Consider the following 15,631-nt stretch of genomic DNA (forward strand, 5'->3'; position numbering starts at 1 on the left):
AGGAACATGGGCCTGGGCAGGTGCCAGTGTACCCCTATGAGATGTGACAGAGCAGGTCAGTCTGTGGGCAGGATAAGGGATCACCTGGGCCAGTGTCAGTCCAGGACTGACATCCTGTGCTGTGGAAGAACAGAAGTGAAAAGGAATTGTTCATGAGAAGAAAGGGAAGGAATACAATGTTAATTTTGATAAGCAGTGATGAGGAAATGGCCTTTAATGACTTACAGTTGAGCTCACACTCATTAGTGGATATTTAGAGGAAGAAGGAACTCAATCTCTTGATCCCTTAATATATATGTTGGTGTTTTTTTGTCTAACCATTACAGATGGAATCTTGCTGGAAAAAAATACTATTTTTGACTAACATGAATCAGTTTTAAGTGTTTCCCAATCAGTCAAAGATCAATTCAGAGCTAGAAAATTCTCTGACACCTGAGATTCAACTCAGTTTCTAATGTAAGGTAAATGGCAACAAATCATTGACATCTGGCTCTTTGAAAAACCACAGCACATCTATAAAAGTCAAACAACAGCTGGTCCCGGTTTAGAGCTGAAAACCAGAATATTCTTTAATTCTTCTGTGCAAATTAATAATTTATTTTTATTCTTCTGTCTTAAAATGACTGGGGTTGGTGATATCTTTGAAATAAAGATAGGGATTTTACTGCACTTCCTTCCTTTTTAATCTGTTTTGATTGCTTCAAACTGATTCACTTAAACATCCCTATAACTTAAACATCCTCTTTCTTCACAATAGGCATCAAAATATCTTCTTCTGTGTTTAGTAATATAGATTTATTGATGTGGACCTTGATTTATTTCCTGTCATTTAAGACCATAATGTTGTTCACAGCTGAATTTCAGCCATCATTTCAAAGGCACCACTCTGCACCTTATTCTGGACATTTTAAATTTACAGCCATCCTGTCTAAGCAGGATCACATGTTCTTCAGAAATGTCTTATGATTGAGAGATACCACATTTACCGTGAATTTAGGATACTTGCTATGTGAACTAAGATGACCTTTATCTGTGTGCCTTGCGCCCTTATGAGGAATGTGTCCATCAGCACATCAGTATAGAATCTGATTTTCACACTGCTTGCAGGACTAGAAAGGAGAGATCAAGTGGGTTGCCACAGAAAATACATTTAAATACACTCAACATGGAAGTGTTGATATTCATACCTAAAATGTTTTAGGAGAGTTTCAGCCTGAAGGAGTTCCATACACTTGTTTTGTTATAGAAGGACTTGACTTATATTTTCAAATGTTATTGATTTACTTATTTTCCACCAAAAGATGGATTAGATTGAAATGATCTAAGAATTAGACTGAATGTATACTAAATGCTGACCCTTATTTCCTAAATGAAAAAAAAATCTATTAAAATCAATAACAAATGTTCTTTATGAAATGGATAGCAATAGACATGAAAATTTACAAAAGAATGCACTTTATAAAAGCAATGGAGCATACTCAATCCGCCTTGGGTGTAGCTGCCAGTTGTGCATGGAGGAAAATGCTGAAAATAAATCTTTTAAGAATCTCTTCCTGTAGGACTTCACTTCCAGGGACTTTCAGTTGAATCTGTTTTCAGCATCTGATCACTCAACTGCATCTGGATTCATATCTGCAGTTATTTATAGCTGAAAGAAAACCAAAACCCTGGGAGAGGTGTTAAGAAAATATCTGCTGCTTCTGGCACTAGTCTGGAAATAAACTTGTGAGTGCTGAGCAGTGACCCTGCACTGACCACCACAGGAATGGCTTTCCTTTGGGGAGAATTGTGCCCAAGCATTTTGAGAGCAGAAGTCCAACTAAAATTCCACAGCACTTTCAGAAATCCCAGCTGAGATATTTAAGAGGCATGGCAAATTTCCTGTCTGCCCTTTATGAAGGTAGTTTCTGGGAATATTACCCAAGGAACAGTATGACTGCTATTTCCATGGGCACTGCAGACATCCATATCTCTAGGTATTCATTCATTTTTGCCCATGAATTTGATCCTCCACAGTCAGCAAACTCTCAATAGGCAGTTTGTTGGTGGTTTTGTTGGGATTTTTTTTTGTTTGTTTTGTTTTGGTTTTGTTTTTTGTTTTTTTGTTTAGGTACATTAGAAACAATCACAGTGAGATTAAAACTTTATCAATATAATACAATTAAAAATCTGGCACTATTCATATTACTTTAAATGTCATTTGATGTGAGAATGAAAGGTCCCCTTCAGAAGCTTCTGATGCATTCTTTCCTTTGTCTTGGCTTTGCTATATTTTCACAGTGATGAAGCCAGGGTTGTGCAAAACAGTCAAATCTCTGGGAAATTTCTTGCTAAAATTCAACTGTTAGATAAAAAAAGAAGACCTCTGGGGAAATTCATCCACTTCATCATCTCCGTAGTAGGTGTGTGAGGAATTGTCCAGCCATGCAGTACAATAGGAAATGGATAATGCTCCACTACCTGGTTAGAGAAAGTCCCCTGAGTAATCACTATTAATTTTGCAAGTGCTTCCAACAAGTGTTATATTTTAAAAGCAGCTGATCATATTTTACTTTGTTTTTCAAAAGAACACATACACCTTTTCCAAGAAAGCTCTTTGAAACAAGACAGCCTATGGCTAGTGCTGCCTCCACCCACAGCTGCAGCAAACCTTTGCTGGCAACAACAGAAAGCAAATGTCCTCACTCTCAGCAGCACTTGCACCCTTGACAGATCTCTTCTCAGAGGTAAACTGCTAATCATCTACTTGTTACATTTAGAAATGGGTGCTGGAAAAGACAGGTAATATGTAATTCAAACCAGGATTAAACCTGGCTGAAGATTAAGGTTGGTAAGAATTAATTTTTTTATTGTTTTGGAATCTGATTCCAATCCAGGGAAGACCAAAGTCCATTTTTTCTAAGTTCATAGAGAAAAAAAGAGGGCCAAAGGCCCCAGAATTGTCCTGGGAGATATGTGTTGTAGGCAGAGCCAGTATTAATACCTGTTTTGAGGAGCTGGAGATCCTGTGCTACATGCATTATAAAACAATAAAAAAAGAGCTGTTGACTGACTCTGCTTGCAGATGGCAGATGGGTAAATTCCTGTATAGTAAAAGCCATGGGGTGACTGGTGTAGACAAAAAAAGGCAGTGAGACCTATCAACCAAGTCCCTAAAGCAGAGATTAAGTCATACTAAGGCAGAGCATAGGTCTAACACGGAGCACTGTAACTATTTGGATCCCCTCTGGGGTTCAGAATTTTCTGTGAGTGCCCGTGTAACTTCGCACAACAATTTAAATAAAATGTGTATAGCACTTAAGTCCTGGGAAGACTTCATTTAGAAATCTAAAAAATTTAATTTATACCTTGTCTCTTTGAGTGTGTTATATTTCACTCCAAGAGCCTCACGTTTATTTTCCAAAAGACTGAAAAATCTCAAATGTAGACAGGCAGGGACAGCTCTGCAAATCAAATGCTGGAATATTTCATAATGCTGGCACTGCTGCATTCCTGATAATAAATACAGAAAGTAGAGAGAAAGTCTTTACTTAGGAAAGAGAGAAGAAAGAAAAGTGCCATTAGTGAGCATCAGTGATTAGAAAGGCAAGTTCACTCCAAAGAAAGCATTGCCAGCAGAGATAACCCAGTCTCATTTTATCAGCTCCAAGTGTCACTTCAATGACTTCAGTTTCAGGGAACCATTCAGAGGGAAGACTTGAATTTACAGGGGTCCTAGCTAAGATTCAAAGCAAAAACTGAGAGACAGTCACCCAAAGCCCAAGGAAATATCTAAAAAATCTACCATTAGAGAGACAGAGAGGGAAAGGAGAGAGATGTCATCTCCTGGCTGAACAATTTATTTCCTTGATAAGATAAACATTTTGCTACTACATGACAGAGAGTTAACCACCTATAGCTAGTGAGCACTCAAGAAGGCTAATTAAAGTGCCAAAATGTTTTGTCAGGTTTTCCTTTGATCACTATCGTGTTTTCCCTTTTCCACAGGTGAGGGCAGTAAGAATTCAGTGTGACAACTGCACTAATGCTAGGCAGCATTCAAGCAATAGAAATACATCCTCTGGGCCATAATTCACTCCTCTTTATCATACCTTCAGGAAAAATTCACTTAACAGTCAGCAGTCATTTTCTATTACATAAATTTAATTTTTCTTGTGGTGCCATAATTCATCAATCACTATAAGGAAGCAGCACTCCAGACAGTACACTGAATTCTGGCACATCACTTGCCTGAACAGGCTTAGTGCAGAATAACCACAACAATACTTACATAAATGAGTCCAAATCAATTCCTTTCCTTGCCCTTTAGAAACTCACAACTGTTTAATCTAATGTAATTTATTGAGACTAAAACATCTTGGTTGGAGGAAGAAACCTCTTCAGATCAATGCCGAGCCTCACCTGGCAGACCAAGTGCTGGCACCTATCACAGTGCTCCAGAAAATAGGAAGATTGCTGAAGAAATAGTCCAGATTTTGTATTTAAGTGACTACCTGCTTCACCACCCACTCCATATTCCCATGATCATGCTCTTCCTTAACTCTGCCACAGTCAAGAGTTTACATCACACCTTCCAGTTTCCTTTACATCAGCTACAATCCACAGCACCCACTAAACACCGGCAGAGAGAGACTGTTCCATTCAGTCTCACTGCTCAAGTACTGCAGAGACCCCAGTGCACAGTGACACATTTTGGCCATACACAAGCACTGCTGGGGGCCAACACGTCCTGCTCTTTGACATCCCCCCAGTATTGCAGTAGAAATGTGTCTCTTGCACATCACTCAACACAGAACTCACTGGCAGAGACAGAAAAGGCCAAAACTCAGATCATGGGATGCACATGTTGTGTCATAATAATGCCAGAGGGATAGAGGGCTTCAATCACCAGCTGTGTAAATATTTTTTTAGAGCTTAAACATGGTTAAAAAAACCCTAGTACCAGGGGTCCAAAAGAAAAAAAAATGCTTCAGGAAAGTAAACTATATAAGTGAGAGCTACAGAATACTTTAGCAACATTCAAGAGAGACAGAGATCTGTTATGCAGTTTTTAATTCTGCTTGGTATGTCAGTTCCCTTGCTGAGAAACTAAGTAGAAATTAAATTGTCAGTCTTAGCAAGAGTGCTCTTGTTAGCAGAATTAATGTATGCATTTGCCTTATGGTATTGCTTTTAATTTCCCTGTGACTTTAATTCCATCTATGAAAATGGGGATCCCTTTCATATTTATCCCATATCTGCATTTTCTGTATTTGACAAAGTAATATTTAATATTTTCATAATTTTTAAATTATTCTTCCTTATGTTGATGTTCTTATTTCAAGGATATTTTCCTTTAAAGGTTACTAGCCCTACCAATCATCCCTTCCAACTTTACCCATTCTGTGATTCTGTGATTTTCCTTATGGCCTCCTTGTGAGGTATGCAACACAACAAGTTACCTTTACTATGTAATGAGTGGGCATTTCTGTTTGCTAATTTTTGTTTGGTTTTCTGTTTGTTTGGGTTTTTATGTTGTTTTGGGGGTTTATGGACTTTTTTGGGGGTTTGTGTGTGTGTGTTTTTCTTTTTAAATAACACATATTAACACTAAGTGACAGTACAAGGAAACACAACCTGTTTAGAAAAAAGAGCAGCATGTTGGTGCACAACTTCATGGAGTTCAAACTCAAAATGATGAGTAGCCTCAAGAAAGAAAGAGGGGGATCAAGACACTCCTCATATCTGTGTTACTTGGAAAGGAAACTTCCAAGGAACTGAGAATTCTTCCTAATAAAGAAACTGAAGCAATACTTCCTGCTTCAGCAACAATATCATGGGGAGAAATCACCTTGATTAGAAACCTTTCAAGAAAAGAGAATTTGCCCCTAAGTGACTTGTTCCAAAAAGCCTTATTTCTAAAATCTCCCCTCTTACAGTGATTACCTTCAAGTAGAAAAATTATTATTCCCAGATTTTTTATAATACCAAGATCTCAGTCTCATGACTGCTCAAACATGAGCTAAGTCTAGCAGCTAATGGAAAAGATAAAAGTGTATTGTGTATATTTATTTTTAGAGAGTAAAAAGTTTTCAGTTCACATTTCAGAGCTTTTTTCCACATCCAAAAACAACAGAAGGAAATAAGAACTGCTCTCCTCAGTATTCTGCAAAAACCAAGACAAAAGAGGCCATTGGAAGATGGACCAGTATCGCCAGAAACAGCTGTTTCACAAGCCAACAGCTCAATGGGCTTAACAAATGAGAATGCCCTGCATGTAGCATTTTCTTTATGTAATTCCCCATTGCTTTGAATCCAAATATAAAGACTGAAATCCCGTGTGCCATGAATTGAATAGGGCAAGGATTTCTCCCTAAGGAGAGGTTTTTAGATAGCATGCTGAAGAGGGCTTACTGTATAGAACAAAAGCTCTCTCCTTTGCCTTTTGGAAAAGGATGAAGAAATTTTGCATAGTAGGTTACCTAAGACCTGACCTGGATGCTCAATGGGAATTACAATTGCTGTAATAGTATTCATTATCTATTGATTCTTTAGCACTAAGTCTGGGTCATCAACCAGCTTTCTGCCTTCTATATAAAACTTACACAATACAAATGACAATCCAAATAATTCTTTGTATGAAATATTTTAGATTATAAATTGCATATAGAAAAAATTATGGATTGCAAATGTAAAAATTAACATTTTATATGTAGTCTCTTTCTTACCTCTTATAAAGGTGCAGACTACAGACTTTACTTCAAGTTTGTATTTCTACTATATAGTATTTAATGAAAATAAAATGTTTGAGCCCAGGGATAATTGCTTTATATATTTTTGAGAGAGAAAAATCCAAGAAAGTGAACAATATTAAACACTAAGATCCAGATTTAAGAAGCTACTTAATCAGATATTTAATTTAAACAGACATGAACATTATTAATTTTTTTTAATCTGAAGAGTCTGTATAATTACCTGACCACTGCCTGCAGCCAGGAAAGCCTGAATATTTAAATGCTTAGTAACACTTCTGGAGTCAGGCATATAATTAAGAATATTTTTAAAGCAGAGTCTGCTACTATAAAGGCTGCTGTGAATTTCCTTTAATGTACAAAAATAAGTCCAAATTTGGGTCTGTATCCTATGTTGGGACAACAGAGGGCAATGCTATAATTAATGTACAAATGTAATGTTTGCAAGAACTCCTGTCTCCCCCTCCCCCCAATTCCTCATCCAAACAAAGAAAAGAAAGAGGAAAGGGTATTGTGCCACCAAATATGATTTGTGATGGCCTCCAACATGTGAGTGACGGAGCAGAACGAGGACTCGGCTCTTCTGGCCCCCAGTCAAGGGCTCTGTCCTCTGCATCAAATGATCCCCCTGATAAATGTTGTGGCTACATTCAGCTGTCTTGAGAGAAAACAAAATCCTTGCTGAATTTACAGTAATGCTATTTCATTCCCACTTAAAAACCAAAAACCTTCTGTATTTTTAGAAGTTTGAAATGCAAAGGTAAAGCTTAGCTCTAGGGCTGCGCTGGGATGAGAGGAGACGGAAATCACTACTCACAAGCCAGAAGGAATTGACTCACAAATAAGTTGAAAGAAATACATATGACTTGAGGCATGAGGAGTGTTATTACAGTAGAAGTGCTACTTGAGATGGATTATCTTTGAGAAGTTGTGATTTTCTTTGTCTAAAATGTTGCTTGGCATTCTTGTCTGAACATTCAGCAAATGCGTTAGGTAATCCTCAGGTGCAATAGCCAGGTTTAGGGAAAGGACAAAGTGTGTCAGCTGGATCTTTGAATTCTTTTGCCTTCAGAGAGTCAACTCTTATGTGTTACTTGAGAATTGTTTCTGGCACAGAGTTAACACATATATGGTCCCAATGTAGCAATAATCTGCCGCCATCCTGGCACACTGCTAGCACTGCAGAACCCTGCTGTAAATGAGGCTGCCGTGAACAGCCAGAGTTTTTAAAGGTAAGAGCTCTTTCTATTGGCTCCACAGGAAGGAGATCTCACTGGGGCACACAGAGAGGTCATCCATGGAGGCTACTGCTGTGAAAAGCCCCAAAGCTTGAATTGGAGCTCCTGGGGAGCTCTGCTGATTATGCTGTAGTTAAATAGGCAGGGAAACCACTATTTGCTGAACACCTTACCTATCAGAGCTGCTATCAGTCCCACACAAGTTAATTACAGCATGTTATGTTACAGTGTTTACCAAGTGCTATTAACTCTGCTAAGAAAACTGAATCAGAGAGCGTAATATGGTCCAGTCTTCCACTGTCAATAACCAGCACCAGCCTATGTGAGAATATAAAACTTCCCAGTCCATTGACATTCACTCAGACCATCCTAGAAGATAAGCTCAACTACACACTGGAGGAAAAAAAATACAATTTTAAACTTGGAGAGTAAAATAACCTCACTAGAATGACAGTGAATTGTTCCCATGTGGTAAAACTTCACCACTAGGAGTCGTGTGTCTCGGGTCCTTTCACAGCTTTGGATCTGCCGACAGACAGATGTTTGAACTGAGACTGAATGCAGGTGTGTCTCTGTGCCTCTTCAATGGGAAGTAAGACAACTCAGCTTCATCTGTCATTAATTTGGGTAACATTGTGTAGAAAAACCGAGAAAGAACTGTAAAGAGATGCAGGGACATGATTTTCCTTGGAGCAAAGACATGATAATGCAGCAGTCTGTGAGCTAAATTCTACACAGTATTCTGGCAGTAACAAGAAGGAAGCTGTTCAGCAGGAACTGCCTCTCTAGTTAAAGATGATGCACTAGCATCTCAGACAAGTGTATTTAAGCCTTAGCTGCACACTCAAATTTCTATTCATTAAATGTATAAAAGGACACACAAACACAGTCTCAAGTCAGCAAGTGAACCTACCCACCTTAAAAAAGTTAAAAGCATGACATAACCTGTTCCCCAATGGTAATAACTTCTTCCCTGTAAGGTCTGGTACTCAGTTTATCTCATACACATTTACCATTCATTTCAAACAAGGTTTTGGATAGAAATTCCTATAACCCTTTCCAGTCTTGCATCCTTAAACAAACTCCTGCCACGATGGGCTGTCTTTCAGGGTACAGCCTGACTTGGCACCATAGCTCTTGTATGCAGCTGCAGCATGCAATATGGAGCATCTCACCTAGACATTACCAGAGTTCATGCAACCGAGTCAATGGGCTTGGGGCAAACGAGCAAAGCTTATGCAAATGCTTAAAATTAAACATGAGCTCAAGTACTTTACTGAAGTCAGGGCCTTTATCAGGAATGATAAATGTGAAAAACGTAGAAAGTAAGGCAAGTCCACTGAAGGGTTGAAGACACAAGAAAATACTTCTCAGACATCGGGCAAAGTATTTGCATACATTACAGTGGCCTTTGGATTGTGAGGATCAATACTTTTATAAGGCACATTATTGGACAAAAAAGCAAAATCATGGGGACGTGCCTTTAAGATAAATACAATAGCTGGTCTTACAAAGGTAATTTATTCGCAATTAACTTATATTTCTGAGGCCAGCTTTCAAAATAATGCCTGCACTGAACCTTACCTGTGAACTTTACAACCAAAACTTGGACTCTGATTTTGTGAAGACACCCTTCTACCTTTTTAAGTGGTAGCATAATTAAAGCCCTGATAAACAGATAAATCCATAAAGGCATGGAAGAATTGATATTTTTTCAAGCTACCTGTGGTTTCTAAATAACACATGACGTGAACACGGGCATCATCTCAGTGGATATGACAAACCCCATCAGCAAAGGTAATTATTAACCACCAATTTACTCCTAGCACCAATTGCTAATTCAGTGGAAGACCACAGTTGGAAGTATCAGGGTGACAAATTGAAGTGAGGCCTCCTAGTGGAGCTGGGAATCTGGACTCAGATTGTCTGACATGTAAAACAATGAGTACATACGTGCCGACAGTGTGCAGCATTCCAACAGAATCTAGCGCGTCTCGGGGCCATCCATATGCTCCACCATATGTCTGTGAGGAAAGGGGTCCAGAATCACAGTCTCTGGAAAGGGTAGGTCTCCCAGGCTCTCAAGATACCAGCCAGGATCCCAGTGTTGCTGTATTCATTGGTGTGTAAGCACCTGTATTCCCGCCAACAAACTACTGATTTCAGCTCAGAGGGTAAATATGTAACATAACCAACTGTTTGCTTATTCAGAAGCTGGCTCTCACAGGACAAGTTCTACTGGGGAAGAAAAGGTTGCTCTGGGCTGTGTTTCTTCAGAGCCAATCCAGCCTCTGTATTAACCACAAAAAGCTGCAGCAACAGAGATGTTACCGTGTACAACAGCAGTACTGATGAGCACATAGAAACAGGCTGGAATTTAAAAGCCTAGCAAGGGGGAATAGAAGTTTCAACTCACTCAGTAGATGACAGGTTACTTTATTTTGCCTTCTATTCTGCTTTTCACTTATGTTTTCCAGGAGGCAATTAGCTACCATGTATTTTCACATTCCAGTCCTACCTTATCACTGTCCACTGTGTTCTGTGACGTCCTGGATGCAATGGAAATGGTGTCAGGTTGACTGCTGCCATCCCCTTGACTGTCTGCATCATCTATTCCATCTCTGCAAGAGACATAATAGGGGAACAATGACGCTTACTGAACACTCCACCTTAGAATGTGCACAGCTTTACAGGTGGATTTGAGAAGAGCAGCGTCAGCGGGACAGAGCTGGCTTTGTGCCACAATTACCTCACTAATGCAGCCCATGATGCTATTTAACTTCAATTTAAAATGATGTCACCCTTAGCCATAGGGTTGGGATTAGCACATAATCACAACATTTGTTGCTGGAAACAGGATGGCCATTGCCTGCATATTGACAGCATAGAAGACTCTGGCATTCAGAAATATCTGTGTAATGAGGGTGTCAGGCAGAAATCTTCCTTCAATTAGATTTCTGCCCTAACCAAAAGCATTCAGCCTAGTTTACATGTAACACTGAAGGAAAGGGCATTTCTTTTGCCTCACAGGAACCACATCTTCAGAAATTTAATACTGCATATTTAAAATTTAAGTTTGGATAGCCTTAAATATGCTATCCAAACAAACATAAAGACAGTGTAGAGGGTCTACAAATTTACCTCTAAGAGGCTGATAACAGAGGGTATTTTCTTCTGTTTTGCTGTATAGATAAACTTCTAAATTTTTACTGGTCTTTCAAATGAAACATTTAAATAATCCAAAATACATATTTAAGGACAAAGAAAAAAAAGGATCTCCATTCTGTACTAGAAAACTCTTGTATTGGTGCCTGTTCCCAGGAAGAAATGTCTGGATCTCTGCCTTGGTACAGGTCTCCTGGGTGACCTTGGATACTTAAGCTTTGGATGTCTCTATAATACATACTGAAGTAAGAGAGGCATAAAACTTGTGAGGAAATAGAGGTGCTCAAATTACAGGTGGCTTTTGGGAATGCCACAACAGAGAAAGAACAATTCATTTTGTCTAATTTCTATTTAATCCAGGATTGAAAGAAGTTGACAAGAAAAATTAGTATTACTTCACAGGCTGAAATGAGTTTGTATTTGATGATAAAAACAGATCCTTCACTGTAATAATTTACTGTCATGATCAACTAGGATTTTCATTTCAAACAATTAAAAATGCCAAATGGGGAAAAAATTATGGTTTTATTCAAATGTGAAGAAGTAAAATCTACTTTAGGAAAGAAACATAACCTTGGACTTGGAAGAATGTTTACTGTTTGTTTCTCTCTAATACTTTGGAGTGCAGTACAATAAAAGATCTTTGCACATAGAAAAGCTTTCTAGCTACGTTTGCCAAGACAACATATAAAAAGAAAAGACAATGAAAACTGTTTTGACTAGAGGAAAAAGCCCACAAACACTACACTACACTGGGTTGAGAAAACATTAATGATTTCATGTTATAGGGAATGGTTGAGGTTACCTTCTACTGTTGTTTCGCTGCTTTGCTGGTGTCTTGGGGAGCTGAATTGGCTCTTTCAGAGCTCCCTTCAGATGAATAATCCTTTCTTGAATAACTTCCCGGATATTTTTGATCCATTCCTGTTTTGTTTCAATACTGGATGCCTAAAGTTCCACAAGGCAGAAAGACAGAGACTTTATCATGTTCTCAGGATGTCACCTCCTGTGTAGAAGAATCGTGGTTGGCTGATGAAAATGCATGATTACCTGTTTGTCCTCTCTGCTGTACTGGATTACCTGGTAGCCCCCAGAGAACTGAGAGCATTTTTACCAGACCTACTTGGCAAGCAGCAGCAAAGCAGCTAAGCTCTGGATAAACATATTTAATGCTAAGCAATACAGCATGGTCTGTAGAGGGGAAATAGGTTATCAGTGCACAAATGGGATTTCCCCAGACAAAACAACCATAACATGAATTCATTGGAAACTCACTTGACAGAAAAGGCTGTCAGCTCTGGAGGTTTGAGGAATGGGTGACTGTTGATATGCCCAGTGGCAAAGGACTAAGAATTACACCTCTCAGCCAAACACCCTGAGATGTGCCCTGTGTCACTGTGCAACTACTCAACCCAGGCTGCAAGAGGAGATGCAATTCCAGCAAGGCTGCACAACCACATTTCCAATTCCAACTGGAGCCTTAGAGCTGAAGTGCTCCTGATGCTGGCATGACCCCACTGACGGACATGGAAGTCAAGGGAATATGAGGAAGGAAGAAACTGTCCTCTCATGTAGTGTTCCCAAGGCCTGAACTAGAAGCTCTAAATGCAAAGAAAACAAACAGAAAAGACTTACTTTCAGCACTGTTTTATTGTCTGAGGATGGTGTTCGTCCAGACCACAAAGCAAATTTGCAGGGATCTCCTTCAACATGTTCAGTCACTCCCAGTTCTGAGGTCTAGTGTGAAGGAAAGATGATGAGAGATTTCATATATATGAAGCTTTATGAGTCCAGAAAACTTTGGACTTGTAGGAAGAAGTGGGGTGGCTGGGATGGGTAAGGGAATGAGATCTTATCTCTGCTTTGCTACACATAGATAAAAGAGACAGAAGACCACTGGGGATGGCAGGGAATTGAACGGCTTGACTGATCCTGCTTGCATTTCCCACCCATCCTTGACATCTCACTATCTTAAAACTCTCCAGATTCGCTGCAAGCTGACTTCCAGGTGAGCCCTGCAGGACTGAGAGCCAGCCCTTCCAGGTGGCATTAATATCCCAAACCCAGCATGGGGACTTGAGAGCCATCTACCAAACTCCACATCTACCTACAAGAAACACAACACCCAGAATGTTTTCTTTGCAGCCACACCTACCAGTAACTTGTTCTTGTAAACATATTTTGTGTGTCCTGAAGAATCTTTGATCTCTTTGCTAAACACCAAAGAGATTTCAAAGAGAAACAAATGCCTCTCACGGCCTTTCCGAATGAGAGACTTGGGATCCCACACTTGGAAGGAATCCTGAAGAATCAGCTCTCCCTGGACGTCCAGGTTCTCATCAAACCCTAAAACCACAAAACAGATTGGCTTTTATTTATTCTTAGGACCAGCAATTCCCAGAAACACCAGAGCAGTAAGGACTTGAAATAAAACAGTCTTTTTCTTTTTTTACACATATCCTGAAAGGACTTTATTGGCACCCATTGCCCCAGTGAAAATATTTTTCTTTTTCCCCTTTTTTTTCCCTACTGCAATGATGTAAGTATTTCACCAGAGGCAAATATATCATATGTGCTAAATGAGACTGCTGCTAAACTGTAGTAGGAATTACTTAAAAACAAACATTATGAAGGTTTCAGTGGTGGTTACTGTACACAGAACTGCATTGCAAGAAATCTTATGCATGTCAATACAAATTCAGAGAAATGTAGTGTGTGGTGGGTAGAAATGCCTCACTCTACCATGATGCTTTCAAGCATGTCAACCAACCTTCAAGGGAGAGCAGTGGCATGGGGGAGCTACATCTTTTGAGTGAAGTGGTATGGTGTCTGAAACAAGTTTTCCAGGAGAAGTTTCCCATCTTTCATGCTGCCTGTCAAACACCTTCACATGGCTGAGGATCACAGGACTCCCTCCCTCCCTCCCTCCACTTAACTGGAGAAAAGGGAGTCCGCAGTGCAAGGTGCCATCAAGTTCCTGTCTCAGCAGCTGCTCTTGGCAGCTCACGGGTCACACTTCTCTCCAGAGCTGGGGGCTGTTCCACCACCAGCACAGTCTGGTTGGCTCTGTCAGACAGCTCTGGAGAGCAGCAAGCAGTCCTGGTCCCTGCTCCAAATATTCAGGAGTAATGTCTTATTCAGAAGACAACTCTCTAAGTGCTTGGCTACCCTAACAAAGTCATTCCTGCTTCTTCATTATTGTGTGGGGCTGATCATCTCATGAGGACAGAATATCCAGATCTTATGTTGGGAACCCTTGCTTTTCACCAGACACCACAGTTAAAACCATCTTCATAGTGTTTCTGTCTACGCTGGGTCAGTTTGCTCTCCTGCAATTTTAATTACCTGGTCTTAATGTGCTGCCTAGCTACTGGCACAGTTTCCTTTGTTTCACCTGTTTTAGTACTCTGCTTGTTTCTTGGTTCTGACTCAGGCCAGGTTGGAAATTATTTTCTCAGGCCAAGAAAACATTTGAGAAAATAAAGTATCTGTGTCCAGAATAAAATTTTTAAGTTTTAGATATACTCCACACATCAAAAAGCCAATAAAAGACTTTATGCCAATCAAATTTTTCCTGTAATTTTAATTTTTTTTTAAATAATATTTTTTACATCTTTGGCATAATTATGCTAACATTTTGAAACACAAGCTGTTTTGACTCAGAAAAACAGAACTTTTGAAATGTTGAAACAGTATTTAGAAATGTTTTGCTCCAATAATTGTTACGGCTGCCAGCAGCTTAACTGATACTGTTTCAGGAGGATTTTTTTTTCATTAAGAAAGAATGTTTTAACTAAATATATATATACATACATTGTACACATATATGTACATACACGTGCATGTACATATACACACACACATAAGAGATAAAAAAATAACCCCCCAAAACTTCCTAGCCAGCTTTATTCTTCCAAGACTTGTGGAAAAATATCAGAAAGGAGCCAGAAGGTACCTGAAAATTATGATCAAACAACAGTACTGCTACAGTCAACCTCTACTAACTTTCCACACAAGTTACAAGCAGGCTTTATTTATCTGTGGGTCCCTCCCCTGCCCTGGCCACCTGCCCATCTGCTACCTTCCAGCATGCTGACGTGCATTGCATCGTTGGCCTTCTTTGGGACACTGAGCATCACTTCCAGACCATCTTTGAGCTCCCCTTTGCCCTCCTCGCAGCAGGTCAGCAGTTCCTAAGAAGCAATGCAGAAACACCCATAAACAAACTCTGACCAACATGCTGGCTTTGTGTCTGACTGTGTTTTTTGGTACATGCAACTGCTTCACTACCAGTGATAGGAGAAAGCTGAACTATAGCAAACCCCACTGTGGATGCTCACAAATAGGGGGGATCAAACAGAAATGACTATAAAACGAGATAAAGCAAGGTGCTCTCAAGTGAGACTGTGCATTTGGAAGATTTCTGGGGACTTTTGCTCATGTTGCAGCCACCACTCCATCCAGCTGTGCCCAGTGGGTGGCAGGATTCCTGCCTGA

General features: G+C 39.6%; 1 protein-coding gene across 11 annotated transcripts in view; it reads right to left on the bottom strand.

The window, feature by feature from the left end:
• The window catches only part of KALRN (kalirin RhoGEF kinase), a 330,405-nt gene that overhangs the window by 123,353 nt on the left and 191,421 nt on the right, over positions 1-15,631 (bottom strand). For all 11 annotated transcript variants that reach the window (XR_003915798.1, XR_003915799.1, XM_029959838.1 and 8 more), the window contains exons 27-31: positions 15,216-15,327; positions 13,290-13,480; positions 12,770-12,871; positions 11,940-12,082; positions 10,488-10,590 (exon numbers count right to left, since the gene is read on the bottom strand). Coding sequence is in view for 9 of the 11 variants with exons in the window: in XM_029959838.1 (XP_029815698.1) it covers positions 10,488-10,590; positions 11,940-12,082; positions 12,770-12,871; positions 13,290-13,480; positions 15,216-15,327 (651 nt within the window). In the remaining 2 variants the exon portion in view is untranslated. The remainder of the gene's footprint in view (positions 1-10,487; positions 10,591-11,939; positions 12,083-12,769; positions 12,872-13,289; positions 13,481-15,215; positions 15,328-15,631) is intronic.

Source organism: Manacus vitellinus, unplaced genomic scaffold (assembly GCF_001715985.3).
Source record: "Manacus vitellinus isolate BGI_N305 unplaced genomic scaffold, ASM171598v3 scaffold_22_pilon, whole genome shotgun sequence".
Lineage (NCBI taxonomy): Eukaryota > Metazoa > Chordata > Aves > Passeriformes > Pipridae > Manacus > Manacus vitellinus.